The 25936-nt window shown below is 41.0% G+C and overlaps 1 protein-coding gene across 3 annotated transcripts in view; it reads right to left on the bottom strand.

Moving 5' to 3' along the window:
- Positions 1-25936, bottom strand: part of ELF1 (E74 like ETS transcription factor 1) — a 92524-nt gene that overhangs the window by 13519 nt on the left and 53069 nt on the right. The window contains exons 4-9 of one of the 3 annotated variants that reach the window (XM_041128654.1): positions 18660-18758; positions 18121-18295; positions 10264-10371; positions 9486-9650; positions 4646-4729; positions 1367-1559 (exon numbers count right to left, since the gene is read on the bottom strand). In XM_041128654.1, the coding sequence (XP_040984588.1) occupies positions 1367-1559; positions 4646-4729; positions 9486-9650; positions 10264-10371; positions 18121-18295; positions 18660-18758 (824 nt within the window). Of the gene's footprint in view, positions 1-1366; positions 1560-4645; positions 4730-9485; positions 9651-10263; positions 10372-18120; positions 18296-18659; positions 18759-22570; positions 23083-25936 lie in introns of those variants that run through there. The other 2 variants (XM_041128653.1, XM_041128655.1) reach the window with 2 other exon arrangements.

The following is a 25936-nucleotide window of genomic DNA, read 5'->3' on the forward strand; positions in this document are numbered from 1 at the left end:
ATGAAACTTGTAATTCTCCTCCTGACTCATACAGTTCTTCCAGTTACCCAAATTAATGTTTATTCACCAGTGAGCACGGACAGACATTTTAGCTACAACAAAGCAAAGGGAATAGGACAGGAGAGCACTACTTCTGTTATATTTACAAATTAATACGACAATTTGAAATTACGCACACAGAGGTGAGGGGTGAAGGGAAATGAAAAGAAATGCACAGCTGCTCAGTTGGACAATTATCAGTCAGCAGATAAGACTGAAGCTTCATGAATGTCTGCTTATTTTGCAAAGTCTTTTATGTATGAGAAGAATCCCAGCCCGATAGGCAGAGGGACATGATAAGATGTTTCAAAACTGTCTGTATGTTCAAGTTCAGAGAAGCGCAACCACACCTGAATTCTAAAACTGTATCTTGCACTGGAAACAGGATCATTTGCAACAAGTAGAAATAATTTCACTAATACAACTGAATTTAGGATTTTTTTGAGAAAAGTGATTCAAATTTTATGTAAAAGGCTTGCCTCACTTGGAATCTTCAGTCCCTTACTTTGGGGCTGACTGTGAAGATGCAGTTTTTGCAGCAGCCCTGAAAATGCCTGAGCTGAGACTGAAGGTGGCTGATGTGGGGCTGAGGTTAGTAAGGGTTACTTTTAGTTAGCTGTCCCGGTTTTGGCTGGGATAGAATTAATTTTCTTCCTAGTAGCTGGTACGGTGCAGTGTTCTGGTTGTTGCTAAGTAGTGTTTATCCTAAGTTAAGGATTCTTCAAGTTTCCCATGCTCTGCCAGCGAGCAGGTGCACAAGAAGCTGGGAGGGAGCACAGCCAGGCAAGCTGACCCCAACTAGCCAAAGGGATATTCCAGACCATAGAACGTCACGCTCAGTATAAAAACTGGGGGAAGTTGGCCAGGAGGGGTGGATCACTGCTCAGGCATCGGTCAGCGGGTGGTGAGCATTGTGCATCACTTCTCTTTCCTTGGGTCTAATTTATCTCTTTTTTTTGCTATATTCCTTTTCATTACAAGTATTATTATTGTTATATTTTATTATTGTTGTTGATGTTATTATATTTTATTTTCTTTTAGTTATGAAACCGTTCTTATCTCAATCCACAAGTTTTACTTTTTTTTTCCAATTCTCCTCCCCATCCCACTAGGAGCAGGGAGGAGTGAGCGAGCGGATACATGGTATTTAGCTGCTGGTTGGGGTTAAAGCATGACATTAGCTTATTTATTTTGCTGAAATAACATCTTCATTTCACAAATTGATAGAATACAAACTCTCTTCTGTTGTTATACAAATTAGATGAGGCATTTAACACATGCAAACACTAAGGCAACATAAACAGTCTATTATTAAAAATGCACATACCTGAGAGCTCTACCCATTGTTTCATAATTCATGTCAGGTTTGTTTTTGTGTTTTCCCCACAACCTGGACACAGCCTTGGAATCTACCAGTTTGAAAATGCCCTTCTCTCTTTGAGTCCATTTGATGTATTTAGGGCATGTAGCTTTGTCCTGGAGCAGTGCTAGTAAGAACTCCCAGAGATAAATTGTATTTCCTAAAATAAAAGTATTTCAGGACACAGGAAAAAAAGAAAAAAATATTAGTTAACCGTATTTTATTAATGATGTAAATAATCTAAAAATTAAGAGGCTGGTATCTTTATGAATACACTATAATATATCATCAAGACTAGGAAATAGTGATGGAAGGGCACGGGAAGCGATTCTTGTTAGTTACTGCAATCTAGGTGCCCAAACACCCTAGCTATTGTCTGTAACCTACAGCGTCAGGTACCAGTCAACCCACAGCCACGCCATTCCAACCACCAAACTCAGCATTAGTCACCTATGAGTACACTTCCCTCCTGCCTAATCCAGTTACAGAAGCAGTCACTATTGCTTTACCTCAAATAGGAACATGTTCAGGTCCATCCTCTGAAAATGCTGGAAATTAAGCCCTTGCTTAAATACTTTGCTGAATTGAGGCGAGTGTTACAATCCTTTAAAAGGCTAAACAAAATCCTTACTTTTAACAATTAGATTTATATGGGGCAGTCAGTGGCATATGCTGAGGCAGGCAAACCTTAAAGAATAAAGTTCAGAAAGAGGTTTTTTTTTTTTTTTTTAAATCCAGTGAGCGCTTGCACTTGCTGATAGACAACATTCAAATTTCATTTTACAAACAAGCAGGCACAAACACTTATATATGGAAATCCATCACACCTGTTCGGTGTTTACCACATATAAAGAAAGAGTATTAAAATCACAGATTGTGAATACTTAAAACTACTACAAAATTTGTATACTCTTTTTTTCCAAAAGCACATTTAAGGAGTCTAAACTCATATAACTAATGAGACCCTTTTCCCTGTTTTTTTTTTTTTAAGGCTTTTGGGGTCTGATGTTCTTTTGGACACTTGAAGCTGCACATAAGCTTCTTAGTGATATGTTGTTAGTTTGAGAAAGGAAGAAAAAATTTCTTGTATGAAAGTATCACCTCCCACAAGTAGCCGTGCAAAAACACAGGAAGGACAGCATGTGCAGATTTCTTAAGTTTCACAAAAAATTACGCCCAGTGCATCAGAATGTGACAGGATCCCTTTTCTTAGCTTCAATTTAAGCCGGCAGTTTTTTCAACTTTAATAACCACCAGTCTAAACTTTTTTCAACAAGAGGAGGTGTCTTACAAATTAAAACTCCCATACTACTGTATTATAATCTATATTTTGCAAATATTCAGCAAAGTCATCAGCACTGGCAGTACAAAACGTTAGCAGCTCCTTCAGCAGGTGGAAACTTGAAAAGTGAGCATCCCTAGAGAAAAAAACACTGCCTCTGCAATAAATGTCTCCCAGCTCACATAAAACGCCAGCCTGTTTGCCTTCCGATACCCTGAAGGCAAAGGTTAAAACTGCTTAGGCATGACACAGTGTCAGCCAGGAGTGAAAGCATTCCCAGCCACTCACCATCTAATCCAGGGTACTTTTGTTCTAGTCTAGACTAAAAATGCTCAGCTGCATCAGGGCAATCTGAAAATTTGTCACTGCTTAGCCACCGAAAATCACTGTGAAGAGGACTGTCTGCAAAAACCACGTCTGCTTTACTCACAGGCAGAATTTTTAACCTCCTCTGAGTCACAGCCCAAGAAGAAATACAAAGAAAGCACAGTTTTCTCAATGCATCGCATCAAATAATTATATGGAGGGCTTGGTATTTTAGCATACATGTTCCCCGTAGGGGAACACTGTGGATACTGAGACACAGGCAACTCTCACAATTTTCTAGCTGCTTCCTTGCCATGGCCAGTTATATTATTATCCCTCTTACTTCAATTCTATGTTCCTCAAAATGCAAAACAAATGGTTTTGTTGTAGCTTTTTTCGTAACAGGCAGTGGTTTCAGGGAACACACTCCTTTTTAATTCTTTCTGAATTCGCAATTTTGTAACAATGGACAAATGTGAAATATGGTGTATCCTTGCTATTATTGACAGAAGCATTAGACTCTTTCTCCTTTTAATTTTGTGGCTAGCTGCTTGGATATTTTCTATTATTTTATTGGAGCACAACTTGGAGGTTCCTCTGATACTTCTTTTTCATTTTCACTTAAAAATCAGGTTTTAATTTTTAGAAAAAGCAACAATGCATACTCAAAATTGCTGGCATTAACCTGTTAAATATTTATTGCTTGCTAACACATTTTTTTTCCCAGTTATTGCAGAAAATACCTCTTCCAAAGAAAAAAAAAAATACTCATTTGTCAGTGTAGCAATTTTTCTGATTTCAAGAGAGTCTGACATTCTTATGCCACCACCTTCCCCATTTGGCTGGGCTTCTGTCCGGGCAAGTACTGCACACACGCAAGCACATCAGTCCCCAGGCGTGCGTGCAGGCACTTGGGGTGACGGAGGGGAGGCTCGTTTCCAGCTCCCAGCTCTCCAGCGCAGCAGAACTCGGTGGGGGCCGCAGCAGCAGGCTGACACTCAAACGCCAGCCTGGGCACGGGTGTGGGTGCCGGACCCAACAGCAAAGCAACAGAATTGTTGACAAAAGTGACGGGCACTACTGAACAGTTCAGTCTGGAGGATATGATTTATTGTATCAGTTATGTGGTATTTATTTTCTTTTTTCCTTTTAAACACAGGAGCAATGAAAGAAGTAACAAAACCCCAAGTTTTCTGCCCAAGTCTTCAAGCTGCGTTATGACTTCCCTCAAAATTCAGGGCTTGGTACTTCCTGCTGCCAAGTGGCAGCTTTGATTAGCTCCTCATGCAGAATTAAGACACACACAGATGGAAAACGTTTTCAAAGATCATCTGTCAAAATAACCACAGCCCACGAAACACTAATACAATGCAAAGCGCTCCCCAAGACTTCATTCAAAACGCAGCAGCCTCTGCAGGGGGTTGAATTGTTTCTAAGAACCCTTGCAACTAAGTGACAAATACGTTATTCTCCCTAGGAACTGGGTATTTCACCAAGATATCTTGTGCGATAATTTTTTTTTTGCCTTCAGATGAGATGTTAACCACCCCTGAGCAGAAGACCTGGTTTTACATCACAAGAGAACTAGTGAACTTTCTCTTTTCACAGGTCCCTCAGAAACAATGTTCTTTTAAAAACTTCAGTGACAACTGACTTACCCTTTCCATCTTTGTTTTTCTTTTTCACAGATATGTTTGGAGTTGTAGTAGGGGACTCGGGACGAGACGGTTTCGGCTTCTTCCCTGAAATAAACCACCAGTAAGTCAACAGTAGCTTAAAAAAAAGGGAAATAAAAAAGACCAAGGACCTAAAAAGGGAAGAGATTTGTTTCCCCAATTCAGAGAGGATTCAATTTGTACTAAGTTAGGAGCTCAGTTCTATGCTGAACTTTTTCAATTTCTACAGCAGGACTGGACCCCCTATGCTCTTAGGGTACTTCTAGTTAAGATTATGATCACTTTTCCAAAGTCCACGTACCTTGGAAATTTCTGTGGCTTTTTAGGTACTCTTAAGAGCACTTAAAACAGATGAGATGAGAAGAATGAGCTATTAACTGTAAGCAAGAGTTTAAACAGGAAAAGCTAGATAAAATACAGAGCGCTATCTTGTTCACACATGTCGTGGACATGTGAAGAAAACATTTTTCAGTCCTATTGTCTTTTACACCTTTCTCAACAGTGGCTACAGGTAAAGGAAAGTCACTTGTTTGTTTGTTAAGACCAGTAGAACCAGTAACAGGCTCTGAAAAAACACCAGGTTTTAGTCATAAGCACGGTGGCTCTACCCAGTGAGGAAGACTGAAAGGAAGTAGTTAGTTACAACTGATGACAAGAACGAAGAGCATTCGTTTGAAAATGTTGAGAAATCAACTACCTAAACATAAGTGGAGTAAAGAAATACAAGCCATGCTGAAGTATTTTTCAATATAAAACCTTGAACTTATTCCTTTATTAGTTCTCACTCCCTGCAATGGCAGCTTTTACAGGTAATGTAATTAATCAGAAACCTTCATAACTTTGTTATGAAATAAAAATTTCTCTTATCAGGTTTTGCAGCGACCGCTTAGTACACTGACAATACCTAAATTATTCATGTACTACCTTTGCTCTTTTGAGAGGCAGAATAGACCAAGCAGACATAAGACCCAGAGAAACATACTTCTAGTCCAAATAACATATTGTCATAATTAAAGATCTAAATGAAAGTATTTTTCTTTTTCTCTATTTATTGCATTTCCAAAGAGTTTATGTTCTAAGGAGGCAAGACTAACAGGCCTGTGCAATCCCATAGACTATGACGTTCCACTTTTGGTTTTGTTTTTACGGGCTGTTTTAGTAAGGAAACGGCTCTGCTGCAGAGTATGAGTGAGGGTTTTTCACTAGCTCTGAAAAAAACAGCTCAGTGCCCGCCTGCACCGTCTGCTTTGTTCTACGCTTCCCAGTACCTATAAAGAAGTCGTAAGAAACACTGGCTTGAGCACTCACCTTTTGACATTAGCAGTCTTGCTAAGTCCACCTTTTGCACCTTTTTCTTTCTCTTTTTTTGATAGGTCATGGGGGAGGAGGGATAGCTAATTGAGAGTGCTACAGTGAGGAAACTTTAGTAATGCCTGGAATCCTCTAATTTTCTTGCTTCCATTCAGACAGGATTCATGACTGGGGATGGGACACAAAGTTCAGCCATCGTCTTGGCCAGTAATGTCTTCCTTGATTTGAATGGAGATGGGAGGGAGGAAATTCTACAATACTGGTTTTTTAATATATCAGCATATAAAAGGATAAAGAAATACTGGAGTACGTTTTTTAGCAGCTTTGTTCCACTCACCATTACTGGCTGCAGGAATGTCTGTTTTCCCTAAAATGTCTAGATGAAGTTACTCTTGTCTAGATCAGCTTCTACTGCGCAAGAAGTCCCTCAGGGTAACTTTGACTAAGTGCTTTTCTCCCCTTAGAGCTGTGTCATAGGAAGACTCTGTTGGGTGCTCATCTTGTTTCCCCTCTTGTACAAGTGTAAATTAAGGAGTGGGGAGTGTGATTTTGATATCATTAATTACCTTGTGTCCAAATGAGATCAGGTCTTAGAAGAAAATGAAGTGGATGAGGGCTCAATTAGGTCATGACTGAACTACTGCGATCACATACCATTTATGCACATCTGATTAGAGATAACCTAGGCTACTAAATATGAATACTACTGCTACAGCAATTCTAGGCTTTCTTACTTCAGCCTAGACTACTTCAGGACATTCTATTTGGGCAATCCTCTATCAGAAACCCATACAAAATTAGAAATCAGTGAAGAATGTGAAACTTGTTTACAGAAAGGTATTGAAGTTACTGCTCTGTATCTGGGCTAGAGATACTTAAGCTGATGGTTTTAGACTATACTGTGAGCTATAATCTCCAGGCACTGACTGATACCATCAAAAAGACAGTTAACAGAGACATACAAGATATGTTTCCTTTGTTTAAAAGAAGATATTTTCTGAAAGCACATTAAGCATTAGCACGCTTCCTCCTTTGGTTCAATAGAGCATGAATTTGTTACCTTTCAGAGCACATCACTAAATTCCTTTTTAGGAGAGAATTTTACAAAGAGGAAGAATGAAGAATGTGAAAGAGCTAAGCCTTATGGGGAACTACCGTAATTTTGTATAGCCAATTGACTTTATAATTGGTGTTTCCACTTTCCTATTTCCATGGTTGCAAAAACACTTCAAGTTAGAAATTTATGTTACACATTAATGTGATATTTAGACAGCGAGATGCTCATCCTGATTAAATATTTTACACCACACCAGAGAAAGTTCAATACATTTTCTTGCACTGTTTTCAGTGGGTTTTGTTTAAAAAAAAAAAGTATGTAAAAACATAATAAACAGTATATATCTAAAATATAACGTCTATATAACTTATGTGACCACCTGTTGCCAGATACCTCCCATAGCAAGAAGGGGAGTGAAGGTATTAGTACAGCAAATTTCCAAGTTTCTTTCTCTGACATCCCTTTGTTTTTCCTGTCTTTCTGATCCGTAGTTCGACAGCTCAGTGCTCAGACATTCACGAGTACAAACATCATGCTGATCATGAGTTTGGAGTTGAGCAGATGGCTGGATACAGCTCTCCTACTGCAGCAGTAAGGCCCACAAGGAAAGGAAGTGAAATCACTTCTGCAGAACATTTCCTTGGAGGAGCTCCACGTGGCAGTGCCATTCTGGCTCAGTTAGCTGGCAATGCTCTGCACAATGCAACCCTGTAAATGTAGCTTATGGGTTATATATGCTAGAAGTCTATAAAATCATGAGCGGTGTGAATAAGACAAAATGACCGCAGTCCTTTGCCGTGCCACAAAACTGACCAAAGTAAGGGAAACAGTTTGCACTTTAAAAAAAAACAACACAAACCCAAAAGAACCCCACCCACACACTGCACGTCATCCTAAAGTGCACTACAAAATTTATACGATTTTGCAGCAATTGTTGTACACCAATGCCTTACAAATCCCTTGACATTTTGAAGTAATACTTCAACATCACTCAGACCATACCATCTACTTCACGAAGTCTCAACTTCATTGAAAACTAGTAGTTAGTGTTAACACTAAGCTGATGCATCTTTTCTAGTATTTGTTCTATCTGATGTAACTGTCAAAACCAAACACGTTTGCTGTGAAGCAACTGGTTTTCTAACCTACAGCTAGGGAGGAGGAAGGAGTGGGAGTAAGCAGAAGCACAACACAAAAGAGGGTATGAAAGCATCAAGCCAAAGAAGTTCAATGTCTGGCAGACAGCAGCCCCTTGTTTTGACCCACATAGCAGCCAACATTAAAAAGAAGAAGAAAAGAAAAGAACAAAACCAAAAAAACAGTTTAAAATCCTCTTATAGTTGCTTATCTCACAGTAGTGCACACAGCACGGTAATTTCCCCAGCAGCACTCGCCGGGCAGCTGCTGGCAAAGCTCTCCTCCACAGCAGTTTCAGTTCAGCTTTCTTACAGGAATCAGAGACTTCCCGACCCACACCCATCCCTACCAGACCCTGTGACACACACAGGGCTCAGGAGGCTTCCCCAAGATCTCCAGAGGCCGATGTGCTCTCTCTCACACATAATGACTCCCAACATTTGGAAGTAGCAGCAAAAGTAGCAGCAAAAATGCACTCTCATTCAGCAGGAGTATGGCTGGGTAGCAGGAGCCCTGTTCTGGAAGGCTTTTATTGCACAGGGGAACCTGTCAAAGTACTCATGCTCTGAGTCAGCCCTAGGATTAGTTCCAGAAATGTAACTCTCTTGGTTTATTTTTCCTTTTTTTAAGTTTGTTGCCACAGCACCTCACATCTGCCTGCACTGCATGACTCTTTTCCACCGCAGACATCAGCTTCAGGACCTCTGGTGGGGTCCACACTCAATCAGGGTGGGAAAACAGGAGCAGAAGGTCTAACACCACTTCATTACTCTGGCACAGCACTGAATCTAATGGGACATCACTCAGTGGACACTGTGTAAATGTTACCTACCGCAAATGGGACTAACACTTACTATAGCATGCAGCTATTTAAAAAAATGTAAAATTAAACCATTCAAATTTAAGAAAAGCTAAAAAACCCTCCTCATTCTCATCCCATATTCTGAACAGATCAAGTATCTTAAGTTGAAGCTAAATAAGAGCTAATTAAAGTACTTCAGGATTCACAGTTACAAAAGCTCTATAGCTTGTATTGCAGTTCTGCTCTGAGGAAGAAATTATAAATAGGAACAAGCAGAGATTCACGTTTCCCATGGGATAAGCCATCATTGCTACTTCTCCAACACCATTAGTATCTAAGCACCAGTATTTGTGCTCACACTACCCAGTAAAAGAACGCTTTCTCTGTATGTCTAGCTGAGCCCACTCAGTTATTTTGGGCTGACACCCAGAATGGTTCCAGACACCCACAGGGAAGGCGAGCATGCCACCCAGTGCTCTCCTACTCCACGCCGCTGTTCTCCAGTAGCATCTTACCTTTTTTCTTCTTTGGTTGTTCAAATTCTGGAGTCTCTGGTGATTCAGCGTAAGGGTCTGGCGCTTGGTGAACTTCCACCACCTCAGGGATCCCATCAAGCGTGACTGACACGTGTGTAATAGGAGCCACCATATCATCATCTTCAGTTGCGCCAAACATAGTTGCTTAAGGAAAAGGGACAAGAGGAGTATTTTCACACAACCACAAGGACTTTGAAAAGCTATTTTTTTACAGCAAAAATTTAAACACAGAATAAAATAAAACTATGACACTTAAGGCCTTCATGGGAGAGAAGACTAGCTCATAATGGAATATATGCGCCAACAACGTTTTACAGAAGCAGAAGCACTATTAAAATAGAACAATATAATGATAAAACCCACTCCCTCAAAAAGCGCAATTATTTGGTGATCACGCATTTTTATTCACATTTAAAGCAATCTGCAGATGTAAGTGTATATTCTTTTATCTTGGCAACATAAACAGACTAATCCTCTATCAGCCAAACAAAACACTGCAATCTAAACTACCCGACTTCACTCATACCTTCCCTCTGTCATTTTCGATTCTTTCCTTGCCTGTTCAACTCTGGCATGGCAATGAAATCCTTCATTGCATACAGCACTGTATTTCTGATATCCAAACTATGTACGTAAAGGCTACCTGGAAGCAAAATAATCTTACCAATTCCATGCAACCATGCTGCACTGAATCCCTCCTTCTTTCACAAATAAACAAGGCAAATACAGACTGGATTTGCTTTCATAAAAAACTTACTTATTCTTTTTTCATCCAACATAGGACCAGGGGAGTCCATATTGAGAAGTGCTTCAGCAGCCTCGATTGTTTCCATTGTTTCATCTCCATTATGACAAGATGCTTCGACTAAAAGCAAGAGAGAAAAATTAATTCTTAACAAGATACAAACTGGACTTAAAGCTTAACATGGTATTTATTCCTATTTCATTTCTAGAAAAAAAAAAAGTGGTAAACACTGTCTTCTACTAGATGAGTAGTAACAGGTTAGCTGGGGAAAAAACGCACACTGAAATATTTATTTATTTAATTTATTCAGTACATTTTTCAGATTGTATGTATTTAAAAAATAACAAAACCAACACAAACCCTTTGTTTCTGCCTCATCTTTCTAACCCCTCTCTTTGCTGATCAAGCACATGCAGTAAAACACAATACTCATGAACCCTAAGAAGTATCACTACCACAAACAATATTCCAGACAGTATCCTTTAAAAAAAGCAAACCTAATTTCTTCTTATGGTGGACCAAAAGAAGTGAATTCCATAATTAAGAGATGTTCACCAAAAATATCCTGTTATTTAGCCTGGAGGACAGAAAGGAAAATATTCCACAGGTTCCATTACAGAGCATATGATCTGAAGGTGTAACTGAATCCTAAACCATTCAAATCCATGGGTATTACAGGTAGGGCTAACACTGCAGGCTCCAGGAACACAGTGGAAAGCAAACGTAACACATGAAAAACAATACAGAGGGCTGGCAAACTTTTCAAAAACTTTGACTACTAGACAATCTCTCAGCAATCTCATGAGGGTGGTCATTAGACAAATCCAAAGCTCTTGAGCATTAATTTATAATTAAGGTCATCTGAAGCTATGCACCAAAAAAATCCAATGAAATATCATTTTGCAAAATAACAACTGTCCAAGAAGATGATATTGGTTTGACTGGAGGAGTACCTTACCTTACCTTTGAAAAAAAAAAAAGGATTTTTTTCAAAATAATTGTAGCATGCCTAACAAGTTAGATGTTAGTTCCAGCACCTGGTACCGTAAACCTGTAGAACTGTTTAGCACGTTCTTTTAGAAATTACTCTTTGTTGGATGGAAATGCACAGGCCAGGCTGCCTCATCCATTAACACAAATTTGAAGCTACGCTGGGGAATTCACCTGCATCTATCAAAGCCGTACAAAGGGCTGCATTAGTATTCCCCTCCCTAGGACACCAATGAACCTCAGTTACTTTCTCAGTCTGGTCATGAGTCAGCTTCACACCCTCTCTCCCTGTTTAGCTTTGAGGAATTTGGGGTGGGGCAGTCACAAAAAAACAAATAAAGAAAAAAACCAGACAGACTGACTGACAGAGCAAGCAAAAATGCACCATAAAACACAACACAATGACCTTGCAACATCTCTTCTTCGCATAAAAGCAACAGGTTTATGCCAGAATTTCTATACTTTAAAGAAGAAAAAAATCAAAATACCACAGTAACAACAAAGTGCCCGGCTCACTAGCACTAAACAATCACACGATTAAAAAACCAACCAAGCAAAAAATCCCCAGTTTCACCCCAAATGTTTACAGCTTCAGCAATCCTATTATTAGGAGAGGTCAAAGACAAGTGCATACATTCACACATCAGCCCTACCTCCTCCACTCAGCTGTGATTTACAGGCAGCGCATCGAGCTCAGGAGAAGCCTCCTTACCTTCTGGATTTTTCCTTGACCTTAGTCCTACCATGCCCCAAGTGTCAGAGGCTCAGGCTAAGACAGAATAAAGCAGACGGGTGTTGGGAACCCCTGACCCACACAGCAACTCACCCTGTTGTCTACAGGACCCCCTTCACCCCACATCTTGCACAGACATTCAGACAGTTAAGGATCTGCACCTTCTGGCTGACATCTCCAAACAGGCTTAAGAAATGAGAAATGCAGAGCTGGGGAAGAGGACAGCGTGAAGAGAAAAGGGGAGGTAGTGAGTATGGACTAAGGTCCTGGCTTGGGAAGCCATAAAGTGAGAAGGGGCAGCAAACCGCTGACACTTTTGTTGTGCAGCTTGCAGGCTCAAGAGCTCAGCCCCAGAGCATCTCAGCCCCGGGAGCCAAACAGCATCCCTAGGGAATGTCTGGCCAGCTGAGGAGGAGACAGAACCGAGGGCAGCCCATGGTCTGCAGGCACGCTCGCGCTTGGCCTGGCAGTGCCGACTTGATCGCTTCTGGTTGTAAGTTTTATCTGGATGGGAACTTTCCATACCATCTACCAGCATAACGAAGACCACGATAAGGATGTCACCCTAAATATAGGCACACAGCACTGCCAAAGCAGCTGTCACCAGTTCTGGCGTTGTTTGAATGGAAACAAAGGTAACCCGCCACGATCCAGCTCAGCCACAGCCATTGAGCAGGGCTGGTTTACGCTGCTACATACAATTTAAAAGCCAGCAGTGGTATCCCCGGGTTCTCAGTGCTGCAGGCGGGGAGGAGGGAGCAGCCGCTGTTTGCTCCTTCCCTGGCGAGAGCCGTACAAGGAGCAAACCCGCCTGCTTGCTTTCAGGTGCTGAGGTGATGGAGCAGTCAATTCTTCACTCGGAATAACAGCAGGCGAGGCAGAGGACTCCAGCTTTACATCGCTGTTATACCGTGTGGCTAGAGATCGACCATCCATACCGAAGACTAATCAAAGGAACTTTTAATAGTCATATAAATAACATAAATGTAGAAATTAATATAATTTGATGCTCACAAAAACTATAAGGAGCGCCAACTATCTGTCTATCCACAGACACAGAATGGCAAAAGTAAGTTTCTTAACTACCTTAATGTGCATGCTAACACCCTTCAAGCCTCTTAGAAGATGACTTCACAAGGTGGTTTGAGCCAAATTAGTATTTCCCTGTTGCTGAAAAAACAAGGGCTGTGGTTCTTCCTCCCAACTCTGCCCCTGGTTCATGATCCAAACTCCTGTGACTTAACAGAAGCCAGGCTTCACGGTTTTTTGATCACACAGCTAGACAATTTAGTTTTATAAAATGGCTGAAAGAAGTTTTTGGGGTATTTCTGGGTTAGCAAGTTGAATTCCAAGAACTCAAGAGCTAACACAAACAACGTGTGGAGCACCACACAGAAGAGATGGAGGGACACCTCTCTGTCCTACTAGCAGCAGGATCCTAATTCGCATCACTCCACTTGAGACAGTGCTTGGAGATAACCAACTCAACCACCAAAGGCAAATTGGTGTCTGTTATTTTAGTTTTTCTCCTAATGTTGCAGAATGGTATTCCTATCACTGGCAGTTATGATACAGTCACAGATTTAAGAAGAATTGGGATGAAATAGCTCATTTGTTACACTTTGGCAAAGTCAGAGCTGAAAGAATGGTGGTGGGGGAGGTCATATCTGAGAAGCATCAGATTTCAAATGTTATCTTAAATGGTAGAAACTTTAAAAAAAAAGGAAAAAAAGAGGGAAAAAGGGGGAGAGGAAAAAGAAAAAAAGGGGGAGAGGAAAAACGGGGGAGAGTCAAAACGGGGGAGAGGAAGAAAAAGAAAAAAGGGATGGGGGAAGGGAGGAAAAAGAAAAAAGGGATGGGGGAAGGGAAAACCACACCCAAAAGTAACTTCATTTTTTTTCTCAGGGTACTCTACAAGTTCTTGTTTATCCGAGTAAGCCACAAATGTAAGCCTCTGTATCTGCATGCCAATTACAGCCCAGTTACTGTGAATTGAGGTTCCCTATGAATCAGCACTCGCCGTTAGCGCAAGGCTTGCCCAAACACAGCTTTCTGCTCTTCTCACCTGGCGCAGGAAGAAACTATGCCTCACGCTGGAAGTTCCCCGCCTCAGTCCAAAGTCCTGCTTTCCCTACTCCTGCCTAACGTCTTTTTTGAAAGCTTTACACCGCTTTCAACGATCCTGTCCTGCTCCTGTTGCTTCGCTGGTGGCCGGCAGCTCCGTATAGTGTACAACGTGAGTCCTTCTCTGGGCCAATATAAGGGCTGTGCTAGTCACAGCTGTGTTTAAATTCACTGCTGGTTTTACTATAGACAAAAACAGGGACGGCAGAGCCTCAAAATAACGTCGGAAGAAATCTAAAGTTGCTAAAAGTAGAAAGAGAACCATTAAGCATGGACATAGCCCCCTTCTGCAGAATAGCTGGCTGTTAAATTTAAGCAATTGCTTTTTAGTATCAAGTCTGAGTTGACTGTTAATCGACAGTGGAAAACCCGAGCTTAAGAACACAGGTATTTCAGGAGACCTACACATCACCCTTCATCTTCTTTTTTAAATAAGGCTTTAGAATTTGTAAAGAAAATTATCTCACTGGGGAGCTATATGAAAAAAACCTCACTGTTTTTAACCAGATGCTACGTGCAGCAGTGAGTAATTTCTTTACAAAGTAATTGAAACTGTACCCGTTGTTTTTACAACTGGCATCTCGTTAACTCAAAATCCTCACGGATTAACACTATGAAGTTCAGTTTCCACCTAACCACTCCTTTCAACTTCTTTGTAGCATCACAAACAATCACCGAAGACGCTGGGTTTGTGCAGGACTGCAGTACCTAACATCTCTTTGCCTTCATTCTCCTACCTGACCAGCTTGGCTTGTGCCACGAACGCTAGAGCTTCACTGAATGTACAAGCCAAATGCTACCGAACTTCGAAATGCTGTAAAATAAATTCTGAACTGGTTATTAAGCACCGTTATTGATCTGTGAAAATGCACACTTCCATGCTCCCTATTCAGACTATGGTACAGGGCATCTAAGCACAAATTTTCTGTCCTTCGTCTCTGATCCCCCCCAAACTGTCTTCAGTGCAGCCGCTACCCTGATCCCATGAAAACAACAGCAGAACAGGTGAACCACAAAATGACAGTTTGATTAACTGTTATTTTTCTAAATTAAACTGGCCAGAGATGGCAAAGTTAAAAAAACATAATAATAATAACAATTAAAAAATGTTTTCGGGAAGTTACATAATCCCATTAGTTCCTCCTTCCTGTGCACCTTATAACCATAATTAGTCACATTAATAAGGTACATAAAGTATAGCAAATTGTACCATCTGACAAGTTGGCGTAGAATTTATTCTGCACAAACGTTATCCCCTGTATTTTTCAGAGAAAAAAAAAATAATCCAATATTCCCTTTAGAGATAAAACTTCATTCAAAGCCAAATGCTCCAATTTACTTTGTTAATCACCGTTTACTACATGATGGTTAATCATTTAAAAACCCGTAATATTGGCAACAAACTGACCATATAAATTGCCATCACAGTTTTTGCAGGGAAAAGTGCTTTTAAAGAGGAGGGCGATAAGGCAGGTCTGCCTATTCATTATAAAAAAAATTACAGCATGAGCATTAACCTAACTAAAAAGCTGGATGTTAGCCATCTTTCAGCAGGGTTTCATGTGAAGCAGATGCTGTTACAGTTTTCTGCAGGTTATAATTCCTACTACAGTAAGTAATCACCAATGTGTGATAGCTGTGGTTTTGAAGGGCTGAAGCTACATCCTATAGATGGAAAAAACTACCAGTGTCCATCATTCTGCAGATAGATCCCTAAAAACTATTTGCTTCAGTTTCAGCAGACCTACTGCTAATTTCTGTTAGTTCAGGAGAAGACAGAAACTTAATGTATGACAGAGTCATAAAACAGTACTGAAAAACTGGTAACTTTAAAAAAAACCAAATCCTGCATATTAAGCAGCCATTTCTCAGTAACGTTTAGTCACAAATGATGATGGTTTCAGTTTCGTTTTGCTGTAAACTTCAGTCTTACGAATATTTTAACGTGGAATTAGTACAATCTTCATAATGTCTGATCCTCTCTCAAAGGCATAACATGGAAGTGACTGAGAAGACTGGTACAAACTTCAAAGAGCAAAACAACGCATTTCACTGTTGAGACCAAACACGCCCCACGGAAAAAAATCAAGAAGGGAACTTCAAAGAAGGGAGGAAAGAAAAGCAGCTGAAAAATCGAGTAGGTGGGAAATTTCAGTTACAATTAGCCCCATTTCAGAGGCAGCCTACGGCAAGCCTTGCTTGAACCGCGTCTCTTCCGCAGCAGCAGCCTTGCAGCGCAAGCGGGCAGCTGCGGCTGCAGCTGACGCTTGCCTGCAGCAGTCAGGGAGGTGACGGGGTGCTCCTTCCCCAGTGTCCCCTCCTCACCTCCTGTGGGATGCCTTCGCACCCCTGGGCCCCCGAATTCTGCCTGAAAATTCTGCCAGAAACCGGGGGCTGAGCTGCCAGTGCTGCCCGCCATGCATCCCGAGCAGGAGCTTTCAGCAGCGGTGCTGGTCCCTGCCCGGCCGGGGCTCGTCCGCTTTCCTTTCCAAGGAAAGCTCACAGCATGCACAGTAGCTAGCGGGATGGAGAGTGTGGAACAGGTAATTAGTTAACATCTCCTTCACAACAATAATCTCTGCGAAGTGGCAGCTCTGGTTTTCTAAGGACTTTACCTTTAAAGAAAAGCAGACTGCTTGAACTACAATGGATGATGGGAACAATACCATACTTGTCTGCCTCCAAAGTATCCCAGAAACCCTTGGACACCATCGGTTACAAGGATTACATATTTTCAGTCTCTGGCAGCAATCTGCAAACCCTTCTCATGTGACCAGCAACAAAAAAAACGTTAACAAGAGCATTCACAAAAGTGGAGTTTCACAATTACTCATGCAAGTAAAAATTCACGCACAATATATGACAGTGAATATGGATTCATAAAAGCAATCCACTATGAAAAATTCACACAGCCGCATTAAGTGGTGCTTAAGTAACACACTGAGGAAATGCCAGTTGCAGTGTGAATAATTAATATGAATAGCAAGTGAATACTTGGCAAGAGGTCTCAACTTGAAATAATGTTTAAGTATGTAAAACCTTCTTGAATAATCAGCTAACTTATTTGTACGGTCACAGTCTGTTCACAGATAATTCACTACTAAGAAAAAAAAGGAGTCATTTTTATCAGATAAAACCATTTACTGAGAACAGCTCATGTCAATTTACTCTGTGAACTGTTCCTGATGTCAAGTTTTGTTGAGTTTTGCTTTTGCTTTTGGTGGTAAAAGATTGTATCAGAGTATGCCTTTGGAAATGTCAAAAGCATGATTGAAACCAGCAAGCTGTCTCCAGGCCTGGAGACAGTCCAGGTGTGCAGCCTAATGGCTGAAAGAAGATGCAGAAACAGATCCTCTCTCTGCGAAATACCTACCCCACCTTTCAGACTTGTTCTGCAAAAATGCTTCAAATACGTGTGTTCAGTGAGGGGTTGTTTTTTAAAATATGTGACACATATCTGAGCTTTCCTCTTGAGAATTTTTTTGTGTTTCGGGCTACCTTTCTAACAGAATTTACACAGAACATCTGCATTTTAGGCATTAATCATTATTAGAGGTCCAAAACGAATACTATGCTGAGAATACTTACATCAGTTAGTCACAATAACGTGCACATTTTATGGCTAATTGTATACCCTCAGGAAGCTAAAAGCAGTACGTCTACTCAAGCCACATATTCCTGCTTTTTGGTATGTACATTTACTTAGGTACGTACCAACCATTAAATAACAGCAAACAAGTCCTACAAAGAGCAAAGAAAAATCTCGTTGGTACTTTGAGCAGGACCCTGTCTTTTTCTCTATTGATGGATGAAACTCTTGACCATTACCAGCTGTGCAGCTGGGATTGCAAGCCACCTGCTAATAGTATTAATGACGTCTTCTCTGTCTTGTACAGAATTAACAGCATTCAATACTACTGTAATTTTGTTTCCCGTTGGTTTTTGTCATCAAGCTTTTTTCCACCATTAGCCACAGCCATCTTGGTGCAAAAACATGACACAGAAATGTTTTTATTGCCAACCTGTGAGGGTGATATCATCATCTTCTATGATTTGCTCTTCTGCGACGTCCAGAGAGCTCTCAGTGATCATGTCACTAGGTTCATCCACACAGGTTAAGCCAGAGTAGTTATGTAGAAGGTCCGCGCTAGGAACATGCTCCACGATGACAGCAGGGAAAATAGATGGATCGCCAAGCTGGGGGGTAGAAAAAAAATAATTACAATAATGGTAGTTAGACTACATCCAATCTAACCACTTACTGATTGATACTTCAGCAGACCTATACTCCATCACTTGAAGATGAGTACAGGAGGGAGTACCAAATAACAAGGTGATTTTTAAAATCATATAAAACCAAGTAGCAGCAGTGTCCCATTACGGGCCAGAGGCAGAATCTCACTGTAGTATCTAATACATTGACTTCACTCCAGTAGGTAATACCAGACTCCCACGACATCATTCTGCAGCATAAAAGCTGACAATACAGAGGAGTGGCACAGCACAGTAAATGCTAAACTTTGCTGGCAATAATACTGGGCAAGCAACTTGCTGCAAGTACCTTAATGTTCTGCTCTTCCCACCAAGCTGGGGGTGAGGGAGTCCTGTGGCTGTCAGGACTGGACGCAGCTCTCACAGGCACCAAGTTTCCCATGAGACCCTGGTTGAAGATCACTATTTTAGAGGACACTTGCTACAAGAGCAAGGGGTGTAAGAGGGAGTGCTTGATATACGTGCCGTAATACTTTCCCTAATTCTTATGGCTTTAGTCACTTGACATTACTTCCTCCCCGCTTTCCTTCCTAAGTCTGCTTTCAGGCGTCACCCTTCTGTCTCGATGGTTATTTTGCATCAGATACAGAAAAAAAAGAGGCAGCTGGGAAAACAGAAATCAAGCTGACTGGTAGTAATAAATAATAAGATGCACACTCTCTGCAAAGGCAACCATTCAACAGGAAGAGGTTTTCAGAAAATACCATTTACTACAGACACAGTATTTTCCAAAGCGAGTCTTTTAAAATGTCATTTGCAGGAAGAAAGTCATAGCTGATGATAGCAGAGCAGGCTCAAAGAAAGTCTAGTGTAACTCTAAGGTTCTCTCACTATAAAAATAAATCACATTATGAATGTGGCAAGCTTAAAAAAAAAAAAAAAAAAGAATACAAACAAACAGTTGCTAAAACACGTTTCTGAGAAACCCAGTATATGTACATTTGGTCTCACCCTCCACAGAAGATCACAGATATGCATGGATCAAGCAGGTTTTTTATTTAACCACACAAGAAAAAAAACACAACCATATGATTATGAGCTTGCTTAGGGATTGCTCATGTCACACAGTCTTGCCACTACACACACCGCCACCCATGGAAAATGCTATCAGAGCTATTGGCTCAACACAGACAACGGCTACGGGAGTAAGCCTCTCCTAGGGAAGAGTCTGGAATGTAAATACTGAAAGTAGAAAGTGCAATTAGAAGTTTTAAAAGACAGTAATTACCACTTTAATTTGCTCTGTGTTTTGTAAAACATGTCTCAACAACTGTGGTAAAGGGCAGTCAGGAAAATAGGAAGAATTAAGAAACAAAACTAATATTTCTATGGGCTATTATCATGGCCAGTCTGCTAAACAAAAAAACCCAACAAAACCAAAAGCAAAAAAACCAACAAATAACCTACCTACTCTACCAAACATTAGCTTCAAAATAGAATAACATGGTAGGAGATCAATAAAAACGAACAAAGGGCAGACCAATTAGAGCCCTCTTGTGCAATGATGTTGCCAGATGATGGGTATGTATCGAGTCAAGCAATGGGACAGCTGCTTCCCCATACCTTTGCGGCCACCTCTATCCAAGGTTGCATTTTGCCGGGGCTGAGAAACCAAGAATCATTGGTGGCCAACAGGTCCCTGCTCCTCCTCAGAAAGAATCGTGTTCACATTGTACATCCTGTTTGTTTACTGACCCCAACATGCCTGATTCTATTTGCTTCCAGGCAAGAATAAACAGACAGATTTCACTAAAAAAAAGCCATATCAATTAAAAAGATAAAGCACTGTAAAAAAAGAAGAAAATACTGTATGCATTAAAAAAAGGGTTTATTTTCAACAATATTTTCCATAAACTAGAAGGAAGACGGTGCATTACAGCCTCATTACTGAGATATAATTCATGCTCTAAAAATAGTTTAAATACCTCAATTTCAGTAATATGACACAGTATATAGCTTTTGGGATGTAAGTTACATAGATTGTACACCGATATATGTAACTACATTAAAAAAAAAAAAAAGGACTACATCACTCCACCCAGGCTCCTGTCACCTGCAAGCAGGAAGAGTACATGTTTTCCAAGTACCAGTTCAGTATTCTACTGAGCAGATAAAAACTATGGATTTTAGGTAGGGAAGATGCACGTAAGAAGACTTCAGTCTTCTCATCCTGCTCTAGTTCATAGACACTAAGGGTGAAGTTCATCTCGCCTAACTTCAGACAGCTGTGGTGCAGGCACTTGGACCTGAGCTGGGAACTCCAGGTTTCCTTCAAAGCCAACAGAGAGAAATGGGTATTTCTAGGGCACAGTGTCCCTGTCCAGTTTTAGGTTCCTGTGCTACGATCGGATGAATCATGCCCCAAAAACACCTATTCCTCTCCGTTGACTGTGAAAGGGTGGAGGCGTTGGGGTGTCTCTTTGACGTAGGTGCCCGTCTCCTACACCCCCATCGGCAAATGGCCAGCTGCCTCCCCGCCACGTCTTCCTCCCCGCTTCTGCCGCGGCGCCAGCTCGATAGCTGCAGCATCTGTAGATATGTTGATATTGAGTTGCCTGTGCTTAGGATAAGCCTCGTGTTAGCTTCTTCTGGATAAAAAAATTACTCTGGCTCAGCACCATGCTTCTCTAATGACTGACGCTCGGGTCACTGACTTGGCCTCCAAGAGGCAAAACCACCTCCAGCTCTGCTGTTATTCTTTAGTGGGGACCAGTCATAAAAAACTGTTTCAGAATAATAAATGAAACACAGATAAAACCAACCAATTGTCACATGTTTTCAGCTCAGTTTCTCAAAGCCCTATTTATATTACAACCTACTCGTCACTCTGCTGTGAAACCTAATTACAAAAGCCCAAGCAGCCATGTGTTACCGAAACACGCTTCCCCACTAACCGAAATGTTTCCCGTGGTACTGAATAGTGCTGCTGTCACGCATTGCAGCAGCAGTTGGTTTGATCGGTATGATCAGATGTGATCTGCTCTGCAAGGTTAAACTGTATTTTGACCATGTCTAGAAACAACCATCATACACATATTCCGACACGGTCACTGTGTCTGTCCACAGGCAGAGAAACCCATGGCAGGGGAATACCTCGTCACTTGAACTCGGCACTGGACCGTTGCTGACACACTACACTTCCAAAAGACAAGAAAAGAACAGAAAAGCATTCACTTGTGGTAAGACACTTTAAATGTGGTTTTCTTTAAATTAATAACAGCCTTGAACTGGAATAGTCAGAGTAAATAGCACTTCTTGTGGCCTTTTATTTTAAAACCATTGTTACACCTGCTTCCAACTCATACCTTACGGAGGTACAATATGTGGAATTTCTTTCCTGCCACGGCTGTGAAAAAGCAAAGGCTGGAACAAATATGTAATATGCTTTCAGAGAGAAAAGCATTCATGCAACTGCACACAAATCTAATTTGAAATGCATTTTTGCAGAAACCATCATCACTTTTTTGTACAATATTTGCAATTGGTTATGATTTCATTCAGTTTTAAAAGCTACTACTAATGTATGCTGATGTATATATGACTGTTGAAATGCAAAAGCTCACCTCGGTTCTTCTATCATGTTCTTGACTTCACTGAAAGTGCCTGAATCCCAATTGAGAGCCAAGCTAAAGCTTCCTGTAGCTCTGTTGTTTTAAGACTCAGGAATAACTTTTTACACATTTAGAACTGCAGAAGAGCCCTTGTTTACTACGGCTCCCCTTGATGCTAGTGTGTAATGAGAATTACACACAGGGAAAAGATTAAATTAAGGACTAGAAGGTAGTGATTTGATTAAGACAAATTATTTCTCTACTAGCAAGATCACAAAATAATTTATTTCTAATACAAAGGTGGCTCTATATGCACTAACAAAAAGGAAGAGTGCAAAGTATCCCAAAATTAAAAAACCAGTCCCAAATTAACGTGTCAACAATGATTTTCAAGAAATCAATACATAAATCCATAGAAAAACAATTTGTGTATTTTTTCCTTTTGCCTACTTCTGCTGCTGCATCTTTCTCATGCAAAATATAGTTAAAATGTGACACCCTAGCTATGCCAAAGCTTTGGCTTGGCTTCAACCCACCTCCTGTGTCTGCTGGACATATGAAGGAGTTGAGCTACTGCTAAAATCTTCCCAAGTCTTAGACACCGAATTCCTCACTGTAGCTTATCTACAAACCAGTCCTATAGACCAACCTTTAACAATCTGGAGGAGTGCAAAGCTTCAGACAGATGCTGAAGTCCATGGAAGGTCCCACGAACAGGTCCCTGAAAGCATCGGTCATGCTCCATGACCCCCTGAAAACTGAACCCTGCCCTCCTCCGGGGGCCAAAGGCAGCAATCTTCCCTCCTGCTCTCAAATTCTTCTTGGGTGTTTGACATGCTGACAAGGTGTTTCTTTTTTTCTCTGAGAATTTTCTCATCAGCTGTCACTAACTGACAGAAGATCAAAACACCATCCTGGTTGTGGAAATGGAAAATAAGGAAGGGGATTTCTTCTGCTCTGGAGGTACTGCCTTCTCATACTACAAGTCCTCTAAAGAAGAAAACTTGTCCCAGGAATATGGTGACTAGCTTCTAACTGGTGTGTAATAAATTTTGTGTAAGAGATCAGTGGGAAGAAAGGCATGCAATAGATAGGAGCAGGGAAAAGCTACATAGGGAAGAAAAAGAAAAAAGAAAGAAACCTCAGTGAAAAAAAGCTGTTTTTTTTAACAGAGCAACAGAATTTAGACTTGCAATCCAGTTGGCCATTTATTTAAAAAAAAAAAAACCTAAACGAAACTAGGCAAAGTGACTTTGGTGACTAGAAAAATGGGCTTCGGTTTTCTCTTGCTGAAGGTTCCTGTGCCAACAGCAAAGGCAGCCTCTTGACTTTAAAGGCGTTCCCACGGCCAGCATCTGAGAAATTACCAAGTTTCACAGAGGGATGCTGGAAGCAGATAAATACCACTTGCTTTCCTGGGGGAGACAACCTCATTACAGACCTCACAATCATTTCCTTAAAGTCTTTGTAAAACCGCAAGTGGATAAGGGGGGGAGGACTTTCTGCAGGAGCTGGAAATAGCCAAAAAAATGTACACCTTGGCCTTGACCAGGTGACTTAATGTTTCAGAAAGCCCACAGCAACACCACGGAGCGTGGAAGAGTAAACCAAGGCATGAGAAGATGGTGCAGAAATCACAGCCCAAACTAAGGGCTTGGACCCCTCTTCCTCAGAAGGGGGGAAGAGAGAAACATCCCTCAGAGAGACAGAGGTGTCTTCGGGCACAGGTTACTCATGCTTCAGAGCCACTTGAGAGTGCCAGTTGGCACAGAGCAGTCATGCTGGGGACCCTGCTAGTAATTTAATGGTTGCGATGATTCAGCATGTCCCTAGCACCATTTAAAACTTCCTAGTATGGATCCAGCCTCTGTGACTGCTTTTATTCAGCTTTTTAAATCAAGAATGTCCTGATCAGTTATCACGTTAACTGTAAGTTAACGAAGGGCTAAATGAAAGACTTTGAGAGGAGAAGCTGCAGACCTGAAGAAAAGCCATTTTAGGCAGCGGCACTGACTCAGCCAAAGCCTTATGTGTGCAGTCTCTCTCTCTCACTCAAAAAAAAAAAAAAAAAAAAAAAAAAAAAAAAAAAGAGAGGGGGAAAAAAAAGACAAACCATCTATTTAACCATGACCTCTGACACATAGCAGCAGCCAGGTTATCAGAAGCATTAGTGCAAGCCACTTATCCTCGTAATTTTGAGAAGGGAACATTTTCATCCCATCTCTTCCTCACCATACATGCACAATGCGATAAATGAACCCTCCAAGAAAAAAAAAATTAAAAATCCTATTTTCTAAACTGAAAAGGATAAAGCTGATAAGAGAGAGCCTTTCCCGTTCACACGGGGCCACGTGATCGAGTCCCTCCCATTGGCGTCTGCCACTGGCTGAATGCTTACATTTGCAAATGGACTGTTCATAATTTATGGTTGTTTAACTAAGACTTAAAAAAAAAAAAAAATTAAAAAATAGCCATGAATTATGACTTCCCTGAAATACTGAGCGTAGCTACCATCTAGACCCCAAATCTTTCCCCGCAGCTGTTCCATGTCCTGACAACTCTTGGCACAACAGGCCTCCAGGCAAAGTTTTGACAAGAAAAAAAGTACCAAAGTTCTTGCAGTGCCAGCTTTTGGGGGTACTGCAAAAATAATTATCCAAAGATCAGTTAAATGACACCTGTGTATAAATATGTCACCTTTTGTATACTGATGAAGCTCAAAAAATGCTTTTGACCAACACAGAGCACTTCCAGAGCTAAAATTTTTGCAAAGTACACAAATGGTGTTAACCCATCCCTAAATACAAGTAATCTGTCCAGAATTTAAAAACTTCAGGAGTAGCAACAGCAATAGTTCCTATGTTGTAAGAAGCAAATCGACCAGGTAAATGCAATAAGCAATCTTTGGGGTTAATGTTATACTATAAATCCTTGTTTGAGCTAAATGTTGCTCCAGCTTCCCAGATCTTTCCCTATGCAGGACTCCTTTTCTACCACTGTGTATTTAAGATCTACCTTTGTGCAGCCAGCTAGCTGGCTACCTGCATCTCTGACATCTGAGCCGAGTCAACCCAGTGATTTAAGAGGAGCTTGCATCTGACTATTTGCAGCGATGGACCTTCTGCTATGCACTCTCCCTCTTTGGCCTTTTGCATCTTTGATTTCATCACCTTTAGGGTATGCTACGGGATGCCGTCTTCCCTTAGGCTTCATCTGGAGTAGGATTTATTGGGGTTATGAGATAAACGCCAAGGTTGAGTTTGTTCTGGAGCTGAAGCAAGCTCTGTTTAGGGAGGTTTTACTGCCCTGTTGAGTGTATTTTTAAAGTTTTTCAGGTGAGCATCTGAAGAAATTGCAAGAGACAGAACGCATAGCTAACTGAACAAACCCACGTTTGCTTGCACTACCTCTTCCAGAAACCACACTGAAGTAGCCCTCCCCATCTTAATTCTCCCCTCTCCCATTGGCTTGTAAAGTAAAGCCAGCGACAAACAACAAACAGAGGTAATAAATAAGGCTCGTTTTCAACTCTGTTTGTGCAATTCCCATATCTAAATCCCCAGGCTACCACAAGCTCTGGAAAAATACAGGGAAGGAAGTTACATTACCAGTTCCACCCAAAACTGAGTTAGCACTTTAGACAGACAACACTCAGTTCATTGAAATGATCGCATGACTCTGACAGCAGAAACAGGCCACTGACCCAGCCAGATATTAGGCCATACAGAAAACCCAGAGACAAGATTATAAAGCCAAAAGTATTTTTGAAAGAGAGGAGGATAAATGCTTTTCACATTCACAAAAAGAGGAAGTTTGTCGTGGCACTTCTCAGCCCTTTAAAAACTGTCTCTCCACAGTACCCAGACACCTAATTTCTCGTTAATAAATGCAAAACCCTACTATTAAAACACCACCTACAGAGAAGCTGCCTGATTTTTACAATAGAAATCCTTCACTGAAGCCTCAGGACTCACAGGATGTGGTTTAGATAATCAACACCTAACTGAGAGCCTCC

This window comes from Aquila chrysaetos, chromosome 14, assembly GCF_900496995.4.
Source record: "Aquila chrysaetos chrysaetos chromosome 14, bAquChr1.4, whole genome shotgun sequence".
Classification (NCBI taxonomy): domain Eukaryota; kingdom Metazoa; phylum Chordata; class Aves; order Accipitriformes; family Accipitridae; genus Aquila; species Aquila chrysaetos.